This window comes from Sus scrofa, chromosome 6 (assembly GCF_054392235.1).
Source record: "Sus scrofa isolate SSC_HxYL_T2T_F1_AM1 chromosome 6, Sscrofa_HxYL_maternal_Yorkshire_Landrace_v2.0, whole genome shotgun sequence".
Taxonomy (NCBI): Eukaryota; Metazoa; Chordata; class Mammalia; order Artiodactyla; family Suidae; genus Sus; species Sus scrofa.
The window spans coordinates 86,112,450-86,134,774 of record NC_139388.1 but is presented as its reverse complement, the minus strand read 5'-3'; the positions used below and the strand labels follow the sequence as shown (position 1 = coordinate 86,134,774).

General features: G+C 44.4%; 1 protein-coding gene across 3 annotated transcripts in view; it reads left to right on the top strand.

The window, feature by feature from the left end:
* CNR2 (cannabinoid receptor 2) overlaps positions 1–20,897 on the top strand; it is a 32,981-nt gene extending 12,084 nt beyond the window's left edge. For 2 of the 3 annotated variants that reach the window (XM_021095532.2, XM_021095531.2), the window contains exon 2: positions 18,640–20,897. In XM_021095532.2, coding sequence (XP_020951191.1) covers positions 18,685–19,767 — 1,083 coding nt within the window. In that variant the 5' untranslated portion in view covers positions 18,640–18,684 and the 3' untranslated portion in view covers positions 19,768–20,897. Of the gene's footprint in view, positions 1–7,685; positions 7,962–18,639 lie in introns of those variants that run through there. The other variant, XM_021095530.2, reaches the window with a different exon arrangement.
* Positions 20,898–22,325: the final 1,428 nt, after the last annotated feature.

The window sequence follows — 22,325 nt, the reverse complement described above, 5'->3', positions numbered from 1 at the left end:
CAAACACACTTCCACCCCTCTCTCCTGCCTCTCACTTCTCTCTTTGACCACCCTCCCCCCACACCAGCCCACGGGCACAGCAGACATAACATTGCCATTCTCGTTTGTGGCTAAACAGCAAAGAACTTGGGAAATTGAGGAAAAAGCTATAATATGTATACATACGATAGGTGCATGTGTATAGTGGCATTATACATATATGTGTATATACATACACACACACACATATATATATTTATGTGTGTGTATGTACAGCAGTGCCAAACACTGTATTCAGCACAATGTTATCCCAACTAATCCTTATGCTTCACCACACCTGTGAAATATGTACTATTTGGGAGTTCCCTTGTGGCACAGCGGGTTAAGGATCCATGCTGTCACTGCTGTGGCTCTGGTTATAGCTGTGGTATGGTTTCCATCCCTGGCCCAGGAACTTCCACATGCCACAGGTATGGCCAAAAGTAAATAAATAAATAAGTACTATTTGTTATTCCTATTTTACCAGTGAGAAAACCGAGGAAAAGAGGGAAGTGACTTTACCCAAGGGCACAAAGCTAATACTTGGCTGAGTTGGGACTGGAACTCAGCCTGACTGGCAAATCTGTGGGGATAAGGAGATCAGGGCTTCACCAGGCTCGTGGGCACAGGACTAACACCTGGGCCGGTTAATGGTAGCGGTGGAGGCATGACTGAATGAAACGGGTCGCAAGAGGAAAAAAACACCAAAAGAAAAGAGACGCCATTTGCCCAGGGACTAAAGACTGAAGATTGCCTGTGTCTGGTATCACACGTGGGCAGGGTCATGCCTTAGCTCCTATTCCTTTAACCAACCTGACTTTGCCCTCACACAAAGGCTCAAGTTTTAGCTTCGCCTGCCACTTGCTATGAATTTAGGGCAAGTGACTCGCCTTCTCTGAACTCGTTTGTTCAAGGAATGCTATCTTCCCTGGAAAATAGCCACGAGCCCTCCCCCGCTGGGCAAACTATCAAGTATGACATGACCTGCGGGCATTATTAGTCCTTTCCTAAAAGGGAAGTCGCTGGAGTACCAGGTAGTTAAAAAGAGGAAGAAGATACTCGAAAACATTCAACAAAACTGTCCTGTGGGCAGATTACAGATAATTCACCCTTTGGAGGTTGTAAAGAGAGCTCTAAGACCCTGGGTCCTCAAAGGAATGAACAGGAGCCCAGGTTTGGGGCACCCAGTCACTTACCATCCCTGGGCCCCAAATTCCTCATCTATAAAACATGGAAAGTAACAGGGTTAAATGAGATTCTTAGTAGAGAGCACTAGCCCAGTGCCAAGGGTCCATCGTCACCATCCTCCAATCTTCCTTACAGACAGCAGTACTAGGGTGACAGAGGAAGCAACTTCTCCGTCAAATTAACTGCTGTCAGGGCCAGGGTTTGGTGTGTGTATGTGCGTGCAGGTGTGTTTATGGCTACACCTGTGGCACATGGAAGTTCCCTGGCTAGGGGTTGAATTGGAGCTGCAGCCACAGCCAGAGCCACAACCACAGCAACACCAAGAACTTAACTCACTGAGCGAGGCCAGGGATTGAACACATATCCTCATGGACGTTGTGTCAGATTCTTAACCCGCTGAGTCACAATGGGAACTCCCAGAGCCAGGTTTAAACCCTGAGTATCTGCTTCCTAACTTGGAGACTTTTCTTTCTGCTGCATCACACACACACTCTATTGATCAATCAGGCAGCCAAGATATTGCTTAGTTGTTTTAAATAATTATTTAATCTGTATATCAAGAATGCAGGTATTACAGGGAAAAAAATCTTTGCAACTCAAAAATAAACTTGTTAACAGTTTATATTCTTGTAAAAAAAGAAAAAAAAAAAACACGCAGGTATTAGTTCCCCAGGTTACAGATGAAGAAACTGAGGCTCAGAGAGTTAGGTAACTTGCCCAAAGGTCACACAGCCCATCAGTGGCAGAGCTGGGATTTGAACCCAGCAATGCCTCATTCAAAAGCTTCAGCATTTAACCTCTACGACAGTGGAAAGAGGCCTCAGACATCCCTGAACTCAATTCCTCTGGCAGAGAGGGTAGAGATGACACAGACAGATGAGGAAAGAAGGTCCAGGGACAACAAGGGTCCAGACAGCAGGTGGTGACCCCACAGACCCCTGGGTGGAGGCGATGAATAGTGAGTGGACAGCAGACTTGGGACAGAATTCTTCAGCTCCACAGGACAGACTCATGGGGAGTTTCTTTGACAACCAATAGACATTTGAGAAAGGAATTACGGAGAAGACCTTAACCACGATCTTTTACCTCCATTCTTTTTTTTTTTTTTCTTTTGGCCTTTTTTTGTCTTTTTAGGGCCGCATCCATCGCATATATCCTTAACCCACTGAGCAAGACCAGGAATCGAACCTGCGTCCTCATGGATGCTAGTCATGTTTGTTAACTGCTGAGCCACAACAGGAACTCCTACCTCCACTCTTAAATTACAAATTCATTCCTAAAAGGACTGGAGGTGGCCTATGTTATGTATTAGGGCAGTCAAAATAGAAGCAAAGGACCAGAAACCGCTAAAAGGAGCAGTGAATGAATGAGGAATCCACCTTGCTAAGGAAAAGAAACATGAAAGTCTATCTAAAGAAAACTGCTTTTCTCCTAATAGATATTTGTTCATTCATTTATTCAGTAAGTTGATGTTTAAATATTTAAGAGCCCACTTTGTGCCAGGCCCTGTGCTCAGGGGCTGGAAATCCCAGGAGGAACGTACTAAAGAAATCAGTTTGGGAAACTACCCCTTTGGCAGCCCTTCACATCTCTCCTGTCGGGTAATTTCCATACTGTCCCTCGCATAGATAAGTTATCCTGCGACTTACATAACCAGAGAGATTTTAAGTTCCTTCCCCTACGTGCTGTCCCACCTCCCCTGCCAAATCCAAATGACTATCCTGGTGGTCTGTTTACAAGGTCAAAGAGCTCAGACAGTTGCCAACCTTCTAGTTAAATTTCTGCTTTTGACCTGCTGCTTGTGAATTCTGCCTCTTTCCAAATTTTGGATCTGTGGCTCAGACCACTAAGGTGAGAAGCTTCCAGGGAGGCTTAGGGTGCAAATGGATTGGGATGGATGGACTTTGTCTGCCATGGTTTGGAGACAGGCAGTGGTGGCTCAGGGGCCAACAAATTGCCTTGATTATGTGGATGAGTTTCACATAAACTTAGCTCAGGCCCTTCTCGAGAAGATTTCCCCCAAGAATATACTATGGACCCTTTCTGGTGTGAGGGTGAGTAGAATAGAAAGATGCCTCTACTCCCTGATCCAGAGTCTACTCTCACAATCAGAAGCTCACAGCCCAGGAAGCGAGATGAGCCATGGACGTAAATAATAGAAGGTAGACAGTGATCCATGCTGTAGGACTTAGTGAATTTCATCCACCTAGGGGGTAAGGAGAAATCAGAGGATGCTTCCTGGAGGAGGTGGCTTTTGATATAGGGCCTGAAAAAAATAAGTAAGATTTGGGCAAAGGAACTCCACAGCCTGAACTCCAGAAAACTTTCTTGCAACTGCACCCAAGTGCTACCAAGCACAGAGGAGAACTAGGAAATAAAAGTGGAAAGAAGGCCCCAAAACACCCTTCCTATGGCTGGACATAGCGTCAAGAGCCCTGCTGGGAAACAGGTCAAGAACCTCACTTTGATCTCTTACTAATGGATTGTTCATGTAGGTCAAATAGGTTAGTTTTTTTTTTCTAATGTGATGGTTTGGCTTTCATTGCAGTAAAGTGTCAGCTGAGAAAGGGTGAAGGGCTTTCTCTCTGTTTCAGTTCTCAAGCAAAAGTTGGACAAGACAAGCAGAGAATCCTGTAAACCAATTCTATTGAGTATTTCCTTCCTTTCATTAGACACACACTGTAAACCAGGCACAGCACCATACATTTAGCAAATGTCAATCACTTGATTGCACAACAATGTGATATGGGTAGTATTTCTCCCAGTTTATAGATGAATGAAACAGAGGCTCAGATAGGTGAAGTAACTTGCCTAACATCACACAGCCCATAAGGTACAGAGCTAAATTTGAACCCAGGGAGGTCTGGTTGCCAAACCTGTAACATTGGGATCCAACACAGTGAGTTTCCCAGAGGAGACCTAAGAAGTGATTCAGTCAACCCATTTCCTTTATTTTTTTCTTTTTTGTTATATTCACTATTTTATTTTATTTGTTTTAGATTCCACACATAAACGATATCATACAGTCTCTGTCTGACTTTTCACTTAGCATAATGACATCCAAGTCCATTCATCTTGTTGCAAATGGGAAATTTTCATTCTTTTTTGTGGCCGAGTAACCTTTCATTGTATATATGTACCACATCTTTATCCATTCCTCTGCTGATGGACTCTGAGGTTGCTTTCATGTCTCGGCTATTGTAAATAACACTGGTATGGACATTGGGGTGCATGTATCTTTTTTGAGTTAGTTTTTGCATTTTTTGGATATATGGCCAGGAGTAGAAGTGCTGAGGCATATGGTAGTTTTATTTTTTGTTTTTTGAGAAACCTCCATTCCATTTTCCATGGTGGCCGCACCAATTTACATTCCTACCAATAGCGTATGAGGGTTTCCTTTTCTCTGGATCCTCCCAACATTTCTTTTTTTTTTTTTTTTTTTTTGGTCTTTTTGCCATTTCTTGGGCCGCTCCTGCGGCATATGGAGGTTCCCGGGCTAGAGGTCGAATCGGAGCTGTAGCTGCCAGCCTACGCCAGAGCCACAGCAATGCAGGATCCGAGCCGCGTCTGTGACCTACACCACAGCTCACGGCAACACCGGAACCTTGACCCACTGAGGAAGGGCAGGGATCGAACCCGCAACCTCATGGTTCCTAGTCGGATTCATTTACCACTGCGCCACGACAGGAACTCCCCAACATTTCTTATTTGTGTTCTTTTTTTCTTTTTAGGGCCACACTTGCGGCATATGGGAGTTCCCAGGCTAGGGGACGAATCAGAGCAGCTACTGGCCACAGCCACAGTAATGTGGGATCCGAGCCCTATCTTTGACTACACCACAGCTCACGGCAACACTGGATCCTTAACCCACTGCGTGAGGTCAGGGACCAAACCCGAATTCTCATGGATACTAGTTGGGTTTGTTTCCACTGACCCACGATGGGAACTCCTTTATTTGTGTTCTTTTTGATGATAGCCATTCTGACAGGTGTGAGGTGATATTTCACTGTGGTTTTGATTTGCATGTCTCAGATGATTAATGATGTTGAGCATCTTTTCATGTGCCTTTTAGCCATCTGTATGTCTTCTTTGGGAAAAAGCCTCTTTAGGTCTTCTGCCCATTTCTCTTTTTTTTTTTTTTTTTTTTTGCTATTTCTTGGGCTGCTCCCATGGCATATGGAGGTTCCCAGGCTAGGGGTCAAATCAGAGCTGTAGCCTCCAGCCTACGCCACAGCTCACGGCAACGCCGGATCGTTAACCCACTGAGCAAGGGCAGGGACCGAACCCGCAACCTCATGGTTCCTAGTCGGATTCGTTAACCACTGTGCCACGACGGGAACTCCCCCATTTCTTAAATGGATTTTTTTTTTAAGTTTTATTGAAGTGTAGTTGATTTACAAGGTTGTGATCATTTCTGCTGTACAACAAAGTTACATATGTTCAGTTATATATATACACACATCCATTCTCTTTCAGATTCTTTTCCCACATAGATTATCACAGAATATTGGGTAGAGTTCTCTGTACTATACAGAAGGTCCCCGTTGGCCAATCATTCCATATATCTCAGTGTGCATTTGCCAATCCCAAATCCCCAGTTCATCCCGCCTCTCTCCCCACTTGTTTCCTTTGGTACCCGTAAGTATTTCAAAGTCTGTGAGTCTGTTTCTGTTCTGCAAATAAGTTCATTTGAATCCTTTTTTTAGATTCCACATGTAAGTGATATCACATGATGTTTGTCTTCAGCTGTCTTAGTGACTTCACATAGTATGGTAATTTCTACGTCCATCCATGTTGTTGCAAATGGCATTATTTCATCCTTTTTATGGCTAGGTAGTATTCCATTGTATATATGTACCACATCTTCTTAATCCATTCATCTGCCCGTGGACATGCAGGTTGCTTCCATGTCAGGGCTCTTGTAAATAGAGCCGCAATGAACACTGGGGTGCATGTATCTTTTCAAATTATGTTTTTTTCCAGATAGATGCCCATATGATCCAGCAATTCCACTCCTGGGCATCTATCTGGAGAAAACCCATGTGCTTTAAGAATGGGAAAAGAGGAGTTCCCGTCGTGGCACAGTGGTTAACGAATCTGACTAGGAACCATGAGGTTGTGGGTTTGGTCCCTGCCCTTGCTCAGTGGGTTAAGGATCTGGTGTTGCCATGAGCTGTGGTGTAGGTTGCAGACGCAGCTCAGATCCCGCGTTGCTGTGGCTCTGGCATAGGCCAGTGGCTACAGCTCCGATTCGACCCCTAGGAACCTCCATATGCCGCGGGAGCGGCCCAAAGAAATAGCAAAAAGACAAAAAAAAAAAAAAAAAAAAAAGAATGGGAAAAGAGGGAGTTCCTGTGGTGGCTCAGTGGTAACGAAACCAGATAGTATCCATGAGGAAGTGGGTTCGGTCCCTGGCCCCGCTTAGTGGGTTAAGTATCCAGCATTGCCATGAGCTGTGGTGTAGGTATCAGACACAGCTCGGATCCTGCGTTGCGATGGCTCTGGTGTAGGCTGGCAGGTGCAGCTCCGATTTAACCCCTAGCCTGGGAACTTCTATATGCCCTAGGTACAGCCCTGAAATGCTAAATTTAAAAATGTTTAAAAATGAGGAAAGACAGACTCAGAATGGAGAAGGTACCTGCCCAAAGTCACTCAGTAGCAGACAGGGACTGGACACCAGGCCACCTCATTCCCAGTCAGAGATAAAAATGATGTTTCTTGGCCTCCAATCCCAGCTTCTCACGGCAGCTGGCCACAATCAAGGGCCAGTTCCCTCTCATCTCGCAGGCTGTCCCGAGTGCCCGTGGGCTTTCAGCACAGCAGTGCAGAGGGGCCCACTGAGACTGTGGCACGCTTTCACTTCACACTTTCAGTTCGGGTCAGAAAAACCCCCAGGTGCCCCATTTCAAACTGCGCAGTTTCCCGGCACTCAAGGGTCCCCTCTGAGACACTCAGCAGGAGTCAGCGCTCCAGGTCCTGTTCACCCCCTCAGCATGGATGTGCTCTCGAGGGAAACAGTGTCACATCGTTTGGGGGCTATGGCATTTTTCTTAGGTGGGGTAAGCCTCTCAGTTGGTTGGTTCTCCTTTAACCTTAACATTTGTGTGTCAGGTCACAGAATGTTTTTGCACACCTCAGTGGTTCCTGATCTTTGGAACTCCACTGACGCGCTGATAAAACACATATATACGAACACTTTTCCTCTAACAAATGCACAGGCATGAAGTTTTACCCTTTGAAAGAACTGGGACCCTGTCACAACCTTCCCATGGGCCCAGTTAAAGAGCCATGGTGGAGCTTGTCAGCTGATTTGGTTTTCCCAAGGGACAGGTACAGTCACTGTCATTTCACAAAAGAGAAGAGGGGCACAGAAAGTTGAAGGGACTTGCCCAAAGTCACATGACCAGCCGTGGCAGAGGTGGAACAGGAACAGCTGTGCAGCGCAGCGAGCACTGGGTCTCTCTCTGTGCTGGGCATCCAGACAAGTCCTTGCCCTGAACGAAGGTTCATCTAGAAGCCAGAAGCTCTGACTCCTAAAGGGATTTCGATGTGCTCGGAAGGAAGGCAGACAGGGAGCTGGGTTTCCGGTTGCTCCGTGCATCCTGTTGTCAGATGCTGTCTTGTTAGGACCTCCATCCAACTGCCTGCGTTTCCTGCTTTTTCTTACTTTGGACAATAACCACAAGCTTGGGTGAGGGGCAAATGCCGGCCACCACCCCCCTGGAACTCCTCTTATAGGCTGGACTCTGCATGGGGTAAGCCATTCTCTGATGGGAGGGGGCTGTTTCCTCAGGGAATTATGGGAAGAGAGTTGGAGGGCGATGGGACTGGGGCTGCAGGGGTGCAGGGAAGAAGTAGCAGGGTGGGGAACGTGGGAGCTGGGACAGGCTTCACACTTTCTGCTACTCATTTGTGTTCAGGGCTGAGAACTGGGCTGACACCGCTTCCTCTCTCACTCAGGGGTGACCTTGACAGCATGCAGCAAAGGGTACCTGTCTCAGGGAAACACCCCTTTTCAACTTTTCAGGATAGAGTCACTCTACACTTCAGCACAAATGTTTGGATTGTGGTTTGCGGAATGTGAAATCTAGGTCCAGCTCTGCTGCTGATTTGTTTACTTGATGGTAAAATGATAGAGCTAGATTGGATGAGAGATTTTAAATCTTTTCTGTGGGGCCTGAGGACTCTGCAGAGGAAACTGGGCTGCTCAGAAGAAAGGACATAGATGACATGAACTCAGATGTTACCTGATTTATGAAGAGGCGCTTCCATCAGTGGTAAAAAGCATTCTGGTGCAGCGGAAACAAATCCGACTAGTATACATGAGGATGCAGGTCCGATCCCTGGCCTTGCTCAGTGGGTTGGGGATCAGGCATTCAGGATCCGGGGGGCTGCCATGAGCAGATGCAGCTCAGACCCCTTGTTGCCATGGCTGTGGTGTAGACCGGCAGCTATATCTGTAGTTCCCCTAGCCTGGGAATTTCCATATGCCATGGGTACAGCCCTAAAAAGAAAAAAAAAAAAAGCATTCTGCTCTTTTAAAAATCTGAAAAACTCTGTATTATAAGGGCTGCCATGCAATAAGTTCTTATAATATACCAGGCGTATTATTCTTAACAGCCTCAGCAATCAGGTAAATTAACCCCATTTGAAGAGGCTCCTAATAATAATAATAGTAACAATAACAAGTACTTCCCTGTGTTCTATTAATTTACTTTTCTTAAAAAAAAAAAAAACCCGTTTTACAGATGGGAAATGGGAAAACCGAGACAGTGGTTATCGTGCATAAAGTCACCAAGCTAGGATTTGAATCTACACAAGTTCCCCTCCCCCTCACACTCCTCCTTGGGATATACTCTATTGGAGAAAGTCCCTTTCCATCCAAAGGGGTTTCATTCATTACGCAGTTTTTTATTTTTTCATTTTTTATTTTTCTTTAAAGTATAACTGATTTACAATGTTGTGCCAATTTCTAGTGACTCAGATACACACACACACACACACACACACACACACACACACACATTCCCTTTCTTATATTACCTTCCATCGTGGTCTATCCTAAGATACTGAATATAGTTCCCTGTGCATTAAATGGTTTTCAGGCGTCAACTCTGTAGCAGGCATTGTGCAAGGCACTGAAGACCCAGAAATAATGCAGGTGCAGTCCCCAAACTTGACAGGCTGTGTGGCCTCCTCCCAGGAGTTTAACATCTCTGAGCCTCCATTATCTATGAAATAACAATAACCCTTTTTTAAAAAAATTATCTTTTGGGAGTTCCCGTCGTGGCTCCTTGGGTTAAGGATCCGGTGCTGCCGAAAGCTGTGGTGTATGTCGCAGACCCGGCTCGGATCCTGCGTTGCTGTGGCTCTGGCGTAAGCTGGTGGCTATAGCTCTGATTAGACCCCTAGCCTGGGAACCTCCATATGCTGAGGGTGCGACCCTAGAAAAGACAAAAAAAAAAAAAAAACAAAAAAACTTTTAAATCAACTTTATTGAGGCATTATTTACATAACAATAAAATGTATCCATTTGAAGGGTGTGCTACAATACCCTTTGACAAATTCGCCCACTTATGTAACCAGCACCATAATGAAGATTGTGTTTTTCGTATTTCTTATATCAGAGGTTGTATGAATTACGTTATGCTGTAGCTGAGAAAAATATTTTGTAGAGGTTACATTTCATACAAATGTGAGTCTGGTTGGAGAAAAGACTAAGGCAGAACTCATTAGAGGACATACAGAGTAAGGCTGGGAGCATGGTGTGTGACTTTGGGAAGGCTCGCTGGGCGAAAGATAGGTCCAAGGAAAAGGGTGAAGCCAAGGAAAGGAACCCTGGGGCAAAGGTGCAAGAAATCAGAACTATTTTAGGAATGATGAAGCACCCGGGCCAGCCAGACTGGGGCTGCCTGCAGCGGCTGCAAAGACATACTTCTGACCTTGTTGTCAACAGATAGTAGACCTCTGTGGGGTGGGCTAGCACTGTCTCATAAGCCACTGTCATTTACAACATTCTAGTAGCCACATTAAAAAAAAAAAAAAGCCATTTGGTTGTGATGATTGTTGTACACCTATAAATGCAATAAAATTCATTAAGTAATTAAAAAAAAAGAAAGAAGCAACAGGCAAAATAAATGTTTCTTTAGCCCAATATGTCATTTCAACTGGGGAACGGTATAAAAAATTATTGATGAGGTATCCTACCTGCTTTCTTCCATACTGGCTCTGAAATCTGGTGTGTGTTTTACACCTAAGGCACATCTCCATTCAGACAAACCGTGCTGATGATGTAGGTATAGACAGAACTGGAGTTGAACCCCAGTCCTCACACCTGAATAACTAAGTCATCCTGGAGCAAGTTCCTAATTCAGAACAGTACGCCCCAGTGTTGAGCTCTCTTCTAAATATATTTTATATACAAATTCACTTAATTCTCATAACATGAATTACCTGTAACAGTAGTTTACCATCATCATCTCCATTTTCTTTTTTTTTTTTTTTTTTCTTTTTACAGCCACACCTGCAGCATTTGGAAGTTCCAAGCTATCAGTTGAATGGAAATGCCACGGCCATGGCAACCAGGATCCAAGCCACATCTGTGCCCTATGCCACAGCTGCGGCAATGCTAGATCCTTAACCCACTGAGCAAAGCCAGGGATGGAAGCTGCATTCTCAGAGAGATAGCGTCAGGTTCTTAAGCTATAATGGGAATTCCTCTCCCCATTTTCTAGATAAGGAAACTGAGTAGAGGGAGCCCAGAGAGCTTATCATTCCTAAGCCTTCTTCCTACATAAACTAAGCATGAGCACATCCATCCTGGAGGTTATTTTCAGGGGAGATTTGAAAATGCAGTGAGAGTTCCCATTGCAGCACAGTGGGTTAAGAGTCCGACTGCAGCAGCTCGGGTCCCTTTGGAGGCACTGATCGGTCCTGGGCCTGTGCAGTGGGTTAAAGGATGTGGCATTGTTACAGCCCTGGCATAGGTGTCAGCTCGAATTTAATCCATGGCCCAGGAACTTCCATATGCTGCAAGTGCAGCCATTAAAAAAGAGAAGAAGAAAAGAAAATGCAGTGAAGGTCTTCTCACAAAGACACATCAGGAAACCACTGCTTGGGAAGCCACCTTATCCCAAATCCCACTCTCTGAGACCCTCTAGCAGGACCAGACATAGGGTGAGGAGAGTGAGGCCCTCTCCATGGGCACAAAGTTTAAATGGATGCCCCAAAATTATAATAAATAAATTATGTTTGAGTATAAATAAAACGTTGAAACCTTATAATATACTGCTGTGAATTTTAATGTACCTACTTTTCCATTTTTCAATAGTAACTACTTTTTGGTGTTTTAATGTTTAATGTTTTGAGAGGAAAAAAAAAAAAGCCACAGAAGAATACTTGGAAATGTCTACTTCGTGGAGCACATTTTTTTCCCTTTGCCTCAGGCAAGGCATTGCTTTCTGGTGTAATCTGGGAGACATTCTGCCCTCCTTCCTATGTCTCTCATTCCCCTGCCACTGTCAGCAAGTTCTCCCCGCTTTATCTATTTTGTAAATCCTCTACCTTCTCCTAAGGAGTTGGATTTTTGGCTCAACATTGTATTGTTAAGCTGTATTCTTGTGGATACATAGAGTTCTGGTTCATGTTTTACTGCTTTGTGTATTTCTTTGTACAGACGTCTTATAATTTCTTCACACAGTTTCCAGTTGGACTTTTCTCCATTTCAAAAATACTGAAATGAACACCCTCGTATGTGTCTCCCCTGGCACATTCTCAGGAGGGGAATGGGTGCCTACAAGGGCAGGGTTAGAGCTTTGCCTTCACTAGATTTTGCCGAACTGCTCTCTAAAGTGTTTGCACCAGCTTACACCCCATCACAGCGCTGGGCATTCTCGAGCTGCACCTTCTCCTATACGCCATATTGTCGGATTTATTTTTTTGCACACGTGACGGAAGTGAAACTTGCCTTTCTGCGGATGCTATTGAGGTTACACATCTTTTCAAAAGATTGGTGACCATTTCTCTTTTATGCCTGATGTTTTTTTCTTATTTGTGGTTTCTCTCTTTTTTCTCAAGTGATCTTGCTTGAGGTTTTTCTGTTTTATTATCTTTTCAAAGAACTAGTTTCGGTCTTTGTCAGGGCTTTTTATTCTCTATTGTTTTTCCACATTATCAATTTCTGCTGTGGTGAAATTGTGTGTATATATATATATATATATATATATATTTAGTATTTGTGTGTGTGTGTATTTATGTAGTCTTTTTAGGGCCACACCGGAAGCATATGAAAGTTCCCACTAGGGATTGAATCTGAGCTGCAGCCGCTGGCCTACGCCACAGCCATAGCAATATCAGATCCCAGATTTGAGCTGCATCTGTGACCGACGTACAGCTTGTGGCAACACTGGATCCTTAATCCACTGAGTGAGGCCAAGGATCGAACCTGTGTCCTCATGGATACTAGTGGGTTCATTATCACTGAGCCATGACAGGAACTCCCTTCTTTGTATTTTTGCTGTTGCTCTTTTTCTAATTTCATGAGTTGCATATTTAGCTCATTAGTCTTTTTTCTTTTGTATAATATGAGCATGTGGGGCTATAAAGTTCCCTTTCAGCACCACTTAGATGCATCCCACGAATATTAATATGTTACAATACTAAGTATTTTCTAATTTCCTTTATGATTTTTTTGATCCAGAAGCTTTATACCTATGAAGTTTGTTAATTATATCGTTTAAGTTCTTGATTTCTAAAAAAAATTGCACCATGATCTGAGAACATAGGTTTGTATGTTACAGATTATCTAAGAATTGTGTGTGTGTGTGTGTGTGTGTGTGTTTTAGGGCTGCACCCATGGCATATGGAGGTTCCCAAGCTAGGGGTCGAATCAGAGCTGTAGCTGCCAGCCTATGCCACAGCTATAGCTACACGAGATCCTACACCACAACTCATGGCAATGCCAGATCCTTAACCCACTGAGTGAGGCAGGGGTCAAACCTATGTTCTCATGGATGCTAGTCAGATTTGTTTCCACTGAGCCACGATGGAAACTCTAAGATTTGTTGTAATTTACTTTCACCTAAGACTAGACCCATTTGGGTAAATGTCTGCATTTGCTTGAAAACATGAGTATTCTCTCCTTATTGGGTGCTGAGTTCCCTCTATGACTATTAGATCGAGCTCATTAATTGCGTGTTCAAATCTGACATAGCCTATCAATTAGTATATTGTCTGCTTAATCTATTAACTTCTGAGAGAGGCATGCTAAAGAATCACTCACTATTGGATTTCATTTCAATTCCACAAATATTTATTGAGTACCTACTATGGACCAGAAATTATTCTAAGCCGTTATATCAGTGAACAAAGTAGTCACTTCCTTGACTTTATGGAATTTAAATTCTAGTGGAATAGACAATAAGCAATAAAGGTAAATTATGTAGGATAAACTATATGTTAGAAGGTGATAAGTGATATGGAAAAAATAAAATATAGAGAAGAGTAAAGGGGACCAGATGAGCAGGAGGGTAGGGTGAGTTTCAATTTTAAATAGGAAGATAGAGTAGATGTCGTTGAAAAGGCAAAATTGGAGCCACAACTTGAAGAAGGTGAGATTGAGCCAAGCCTGGAAAAGAGTATTCAGGCACAGGGAACAGCTAGTGCAAAGGTCCTGTGGTGGGAGGACACACCCTTTAGTAAGCCAGTGTGGCTAAAGCTAGTTGACCAAAGAAAGCATGGTTAGTAGGGAAGTCAGAAAGTTAATAGGGCCAGAACACACATAGCCTTCTGGGCCACTGTAAGTACTTTGGCTTTTATGCTGAATAGAATGGGTGCCATGGGGGGTTTGGGACAGAGGAGTGGTATGATCTGACACTGATTTTATTTTATTTTGGCCACGCCTGAGGCATATGGAAATTCCTCGGATCAAACCTGCACCATAGCAATGACCCAAGTCACAGCAGTAACAATGCCAGATCTTTAACCCACGGGCCACCAGGGAACAATCTGACACGGTTTAAAAGGATCGCCCTGGCTGTTGTGTTGAAATTAGACTAAAGATGGACCTAGGTAAAAGCAGAGAGTCAGTTAGGAAGCTATTGCAGTAAACCAAATGTGAAACGATGCCTGACTTTTAAAAGAGCCTACAGTAGATCAACACCTTTACTCGCTTCCTAAATAAAGTTTCAATTCTATTCATCCCTCTTGGCTTTGCTACTGTCACTCACAACTTTACTTCCACTTTGTTTCATACCCTCCATATCAATCTCTGTCATTATTATTATTATTATTATCATTGCTATAGATATTTGTGTGGTTTTTTTTGTTTGTTTTGTTTTTTGGGTTTTTTTTTTTCTTTTTTTTTTTAATGGCCACACTTGTGGCATATGGAGTTCCCAGGCCAGGGATTGAAACTGAGCCACAGCTGCAACCTACACCATAGCTGTGGCAATACCGGATGCTTTAACCCACTGTGCCAGACCAGGGATCAAACCCATGCCTCCACAGCGACCCAAGCTGCTGCAGTTGAATTCTTAACCCACTGAGCCCAGCAGGAACTCCCAGACATTGGTTTTTATTCACTTATATATTTATCAACTTATTTGTTCATAACGTCTTCTTGCCTTTTTGTTCTTCCCACTATAAAGAATTTCCTCCTTCTGGTGGCATATCCTTTAGATGTTCCTTTAGTGAAGGTCTGTTAGTGGACAATTCTATTTGTATTTCTTTATTTCACATGATAGTTTAGATGTTCCCCTCTATCTTCTGGATAGTATTATTGCTATTGGCAAATCCACCTTTAATATCCATTGTGATTCCTTTGCAGGTTTTGTCTCTTTTCTTTCTGATCATTTTTAATTTTTTTCTCTTTGCCTTTTGGTAATCTGACGTTTTATTATGATATATGTGAATGCGGAATTTGTTTTTAAAATTCTGCTCAACAACACTACTATGTACAAAAATGGATAAACAGGAGTTCCCCTCGTGGCCCAGTGGTTAATGAATCTGACTAGGAACCTTGAGGTTGTGGGTTCGATCCCTGGCCTTGATCAGTGGATTAAGGATCTGGCATTGCCATGAGCTGTGGTTTAGGTCACAGATGCAGCTCAGATCTGGTGTTGCTGTGGCTCTGGTGTAGGCCGGTGGCTACAGCTTGGATTCGACACCTAGCCTGGGAATCTCCATATGCCGTGGGAGCAGCCCTAGAAAAGGCAAAAAAAAAAAAAAGGCCAAAAAAAAAAAATAGGTAAACAACAAAGACCTACTGTATAGCACAGGGAACTATATTCAATATCTTGTAGTAATCTATAATGAAAAAGCATAGGAGTTCCCATTGTGGCTCAGCAGTAACAAGCCCAACTAGTATCCAGGAGGATCCGGATTCAATCCTTGACCTCACTCAGCGGGTTAAGGATCTGGCATTGCTGTGAGCTCTGGTGTAGGTCAAAGAGGCGGCTTGGATCTGGCCTTGTCGTGGCTGTGGCATAGGCCAGCAACTGTAGCTCCAATTCGACCCCTAGCTGGAAACTTCCACACACCACGGGTGTGGCCCAAAAAAGACAAAAAAAATAAAAATAAAAAGTTGAAAATAAAAATATAAAATAAAAAAATTTGTATACATGTATATAACTAAATCCCTTTTCTTCATTTTTAAACATGTATTTTACAAGGCTGTGTTAATGTCTGATGTACAGCAAAGTGTATAACTGAATCGCTTTGCTGTCTAGAACACTAAATCCACTGTACTGCCGTTAAAAAAACTTCTGCTTGAAGTTCATTGTGATTTTTCTATCTAAGGAGTCATGTCCAGGAGACTCTATAGCAATTCTCCACTATCTTTGAATACAGCATCCCAGTGCCTACCACTGATTCTATTCTTCTCTTCCAAAACTTCAGTTAGATATATTTTAATCTTTTTCTTTCAATCCTTCATGTCTCTTAACCTATCTTTCATATTTCCCAACTATCTATCTCCTTGTACTGCGATTTGAGACGTTTACTCAGAGCCAAACTTTTTTTTTTTTTTTTTTTTTTTTGCCTTTTTTATGGCCTCTCCCTCGGCATATGGAGAGTCCCAGGCTAGGGGTCCAATCAGAGCTACAGCTGCCGACCTAGCCACAGCCACAGCAACACAGGATCCGAGCTGCATCTGCGACCTAACCACAGCTCATGGCAATGCCAGATCCTTAACCCACCTGAGCAAGGCCAGGGATCGAACACGCAACCTCACAGTTTCTAGTCGGATTCATTCCACTGAGCCACAACAGGAACTCCAGATCAAAACTTTTAACTAGTCTTTTCTACTCTTTAACCTATCTTTAAAGCTTTCTGTTTTTCAGTGACTTCACTTTTCACTTCCAGAGATTCTACCTCATTCTTTTTCAGATCTGCCTAGTCTCTTCTTAAGTAATCATGTTTTTGATTCCTTGTTTAATCCTATTAAACACATTTTATAACATAAACCCGAGTTATGTGAAGTTCTTTTTTTTTTTAACGTGAAGTTCTTAGAAGTCTAATTCTTCTTTCTGACATTTCTGCTAACTCTTGTTCCTGTTTCCTTGTGCATTTTGTAATTTTGCATCATGAACGCAAATTCCATGGGCTTTTATATGCAGAAATCTTGTGCGACCTGGATAGAGAGTACATCCCTCTAGAGAAATCTGGAGACCGCTTTCTAATAATGTCCCATATAATGTCTGGGTGCCCTGTTTTTCTCAATATTTAAGACATATTTATACTAAAAAATAATTTAGGAGTTCCTGCGGTGGCACAACAGGATCAGCAGCATCTCTGGAGCACTGGGACACGGTTCAATCCCCCGCCTGGCACAATGAGTTAAGGATCCAGTGTTGCCACAGCTGTGGCATAGGTTGCAACTATGGCTCGGATCTGATCCCTGGCCCAGGAACTCCATATGCCACAGGGTGTCCAAAAAGGAAAAGAAAAAAAGATTCACTATCTGACATTCAAATTTATCTGGATTCCTATATTTTATCTGACATATCTACTGATGTGAAACCAAAATATTGCTCACTTAAAAAAACTAGCAAACAAAACAAAACAAAAAAACTCTCCATCTTATCACTCTGGAGTCCATTTAATTTCCTTTTGGTTTTTGTTTTATTTTGTTTTTTGCATGTGTGGCCTGTGGAAGTTCCCTGGACAGGGATCAAACCCTTGCCACAGCAGTAACCAGTGTCACAGCAGTGACAATGCCAGATCCTTAACCTGCTGAGAACTTCTCCTCTTGATTTTTGACCCTTGGAGATTTCTCTATTTTTGAAGAGAAATCTTGGGTGTAGTCTTTTTTTTTTTTTTTTTTAGCCAAAAAGCTTGCAGGTCACTTCTCTTTTTAACATTTTCCTATTTTATTGGAGTTCTCATAGTGGTGCAGCAGAAAGAATCCGACTAGGAATCATGAGGTTTCAGGCTCAATCCCTGGCTTCGCTCAGTGGGTTAAACGTCTGGCATTGCCATGAGCTGTGGTGTAGGTTGCAGATGCAACTCGGATCTGGCGTTGCTGTGGCTGTGGGGCAGGCTGGCAGCTGTAGCCCTGATTCAACCCCTAGCCTGGGAACCTCCCTATGCTGCAGGTACGGCCCTAAAAGGACAAAAAGACAGATAAATAAATAAATGAATAAATAAATATTTTTAAAATAATAAAATTTTCCTATCTCGTTGAAGTGTAATCGACATATAACATTATATTGGTTTCAGGTGTACAACAGAATGCTTTAATATTTGTACATTTTGTGGAATGGTCTCCATGATAGATCTAGTTAATATATGTTACCACATGTAGTTGCAAATTTTTTTCTTATGATGAGAACTTTTAAAATCTATTCTCTTAGCAACCTTGAAATATGCACTACAATATTATTAACTATAGTCACCACGTTGTAATACATCCCCAAGACTTACTTTATAACTGGAAATTTGTGCTTTTGACTACCTTCACCCATTTGACCCGCCCCCAAACCTCTGCCTCTGGCAACTTCCAATTTGTTCTCTGTATCTACGAATTAATTTTTTTTTTTTGGAGGGGGGCAGCCAATGACATGTGGAAATTCCAGGCCAGGGATCAAACCTGCACACAGCAGTGACCCAAGCCACAGCAGTGGCAACACTGGATCCTTAACCCATTGAGCCACCAGGGACCCCCTGGATTAATTTTCAGTTCCACAAATAAGTAAGATCATATGGTTTGCAGGCCACTTTCCCCTTCTTGAATTCCCGTATACCTCTCCTAAGGCAGACCTAGTACCCCCCCCCCAGGATGAAAAAGGGGTAAAATATAGAGCAACAAATACAAATCGCTATTTCCACATGTGATCCATCTGCAGAGGTCAAGGGTTTGGCTAAAGTCAGTGTTCGTGTGAGGTCACGATGGCGCTGATTGAAAAACACTCATTTCCTCTCCTCATTGTACTACAGCAAAGGCTTCTTGGCAAGTCCCGCAGAAGCTGAAGGTCCCACTCCATGGAGATATGCTGGAAGATAGAGGCAGCCAACGGCTCCAGGGACGACTTGGATTTCAACCCCCTGAAGGACTACATGGTCCTGAGCAGTTCCCAAAAGATCGCCATTGCGGTGCTGTGCACCCCTCTGGGCCTGCTCAGCGCCCTGGAGAACCTGGTCGTGCTCTACCTGATCCTGTCCTCACACCGGCTCCGCAGGAAGCCCTCTTACCTGTTCATCAGCAGCTTGGCTGGGGCTGACTTTCTGGCCAGTGTGGTCTTTGCCTGCAGCTTTGTAAATTTCCACGTCTTCCATGGTGTGGATTCCAAAGCTGTCTTCCTGCTGAAGATCGGCAGTGTGACTATGACCTTCACGGCCTCCGTAGGCAGCCTGCTGCTGACAGCCATTGACCGCTACCTCTGTCTGTGCTACCCACCTACATACAAAGCCCTGCTCACCCGCAGGAGGGCACTGGTGGCCCTGGGCATCATGTGGGCCCTCTCGGCATTGGTCTCCTACCTGCCTCTCATGGGATGGACTTGCTGTCCCAGGCCCTGCTCTGAGCTCTTCCCCCTGCTTCCCAATGACTATCTGCTGGGCTGGCTCCTGCTCATTGCCGTCCTCTTCTCTGGCATCATCTACACTTATGGGCATGTCCTCTGGAAGGCCCATCAGCATGTAGCCAGCTTGGCTGAGCACCACAACAGGCAAGTGCCAGGAATGGCCCGGATGAGGCTGGATGTGTGGCTGGCCAAGACCCTGGGGGTGCTGCTGGCTGTGCTCTTCATCTGCTGGCTCCCGGCACTGACCCTCATGGTTTATAGCCTGGCCTCCCCTCTAAGTGAGCAAGTCAGGAAGGTCTTTGCCTTCTGCTCCTTGCTCTGCCTTGTCAACTCCATGGTCAACCCCATCATCTACGCCCTGCGGAGTGGGGAGATCCGCTCCTCCGCCCACCACCGCCTGGCCCGCTGGAAGAAGCACCTGAGCTGCCTTGGGCCTGATGGAAAAGAAGAGTTCCCGAGGTCCTCAATCACTGAGACAGAGGCAGACGGGAAAATCACCCAGGGACCAGCTTCCAGAGAGCTATACTGCTCTGATTCCTGATGAGGCCTCTTTCACAGGTTTAAACAAGCCACATCAGAAATCATTCACTCCCTGGAGGAGAGAGAGTGGCCTTGACCCTCTCACCAGCTCCGAAGACCTGTACCTCCGCCCCCTTTCGCTGATGAGTGTCGGTACTGACCCCTAGAGGGTAGCCTGGCCTTACCTATCTGCACACGGTCTATTGGGTGGCCAGGCCCTGTGAGGGATAGCAAGGTGGGCAGAAGGCAAGAAGCCTGGGACACGCTCAGTGCAGGACAGGACAACCCTCCCAGAAGTCAGCTCGTGACTGCATTCTCCTGAGGCCAGAGGAGCCAGGTGGAGCCTTCAGGCTCAGCAGTGAGGGATTCAGAGGACATCCAAAAAGAAGACTGGACCATTCTCCTGGGATCTCAGAGTATCAGATGGGATGGCCGGCTGGCCCTCTCTGCTTAATTGTTGGGGCCACCTTGGTTCTGGATCTATGAAAGGCCCCACCTTCAGGTCACCCTTTCCCACACAGGACCAGGAACTCTGATGCAGTGAGGATCGAGGGTGTTGATCCACCTCTTGCAGAGGTGATGGACAAGCCCCTCGGTCAGGGCATCTTATTATTACAGCAATGGCCCTTTCTAACACCCTGATAATCCCCCCTCACAACCACTGTGTCCTCTTAGGTACCTGGGGAATACAGAGGAGGCTGGGATCACTTGAGACACAGAATCTTCAGAGAATTTGACTGACCTTGTAAAGTCCTGTTTAGTGGTGGCATTGGAAGCAGGCAGAGTCCCAGTCAAAACCAAATCCAAGAAAAAAGAAGACATTCACAAAGACTTTATAAATCCCCAGATTTTCCCCAGCCATGTCGCCTTTCCCCAGCCCCTTTGTCGCCTTCACCCTCTATACCCTGTAATGAATAATAAACAGAGCAAGTGGGAGGAGGGGGAAAATTCCTCCCTCCTTACTACGTGCCAGGGATAAGGCTGATGTCCCACAATCCATCATCTCCAGCAAGAATTCAGCCCCATGCTTTTGATGATCTCAGAAGGGCTTAGAGCAGTAGGCAAAAGAAATTGTTAACGACGAAGAGGATTGCAGAGCAATTCTAATGCAATTATTTGGGACTATGGATGGAATAAAAAGAAAGATATGGATTAACTGTGTCTTCATTTAATACTTACAAGACTAGGTGTCCACCATTCATTCACCCCTCCATCTCACAAATACATGCCAGGCTCTGTGCTTGGTCCTGGATGTCCAGCCGTAAATGAGACTCTGCCCCTGTCTAATGGGGCTCACATTCTACATTCTCGTGGGAAGAGAGCCAATAAATAAAGAAGTTAATTACTGGCAGTACAATGAAGGAAATCATCAGGGTTGTAGGAAAGACATTAATCAAGGCAGCTTTAGGTGAGGTGGACCTACTATGTGCTCTGGTCTTAAGAGTCAACTCTTTCTTTTGAGATTTTACTATGTGTCAGGCACTGGATTAAGTGCTTTTAAATGAGGACTCTCGGAGTTCCCGTCATGGCGCAGTGGTTAACGAATCCGACTAGGAACCATGAGGTTGCGGGTTCGGTCCCTGCCCTTGCTCAGTGGGTTAACGATCCGGCGTTGCCATGAGCTGCGGTGTAGGTTGCAGATGCAGCTCGGATCCCACGTTGCTGTGGCTCTGGCATAGGCCAGTGGCTACAGCTCTAATTCGACCCCTAGCCTGGGAACCTCCATATGCCACAGGAGCGGCCCTGGAAAAGGCAAAAAGACAAAAAAAAATAAAATAAAATAAAATAAAAAAATAAATGAGGACTCTCGGTCTTCACAATAACCTGAGGATGAAAGTTTGGTATCCTCGTTTTACAGATGAGGAAACCTCTAAAAGGCAAAGTCAATTGCTTATAGTCACACTACTAATATGTACCCAGAGCTGGGGTTTTCAGCCCAGTTTTGTTTGACTTCAAAGCCTGCCCACTTTTTGGTTTTTTCTTTTTTGGCCACACCCGTGGCATATGGAAGTTCCTGGGCCAGGAATCAACTCTGAGCCAGAGCTGTGACCTACACCACAGTTACAACAATACTGGATCCTTAACCCATTGAGCTGGGCCAGGGATCAAACTGGCATCTCCACAGAGACAAGCCGGATCATTAACCCACCACACCACAGCAGGAACTTCCACGCCTGCCATCTTTACCACTAACCTCTTGGCCTATTTCAGTCAAAGCCTGCTTGATTAGGATAGCAATAAGAAGTCAGTCTATAAATAATAATGACTTTAAAAGTCTAATAGTGATAAATATATATAAAGTATAAGTAATAATAAGACTTACTAAGTCTAATAATAATACTAGACTTTTGTAACATCAGATTGCTGCAACTTTGGGAGTTCCCGTTGTGGCTCATCTGTAATAAACCCAACTAGTATCCATGAGGATGTAGAGTCGATCCCTGCCCTGCTCAGTGGGTTAAGGATCGGGCACTGCCCCATGGCCCAATCTGCAGTGTAGGTCGCAGGCTTGGATCCCAAATTACTATGGCTGTGGCATAGGCTGGCAGCTGCAGCTCCGATACAACCCCTAGTCTGGGA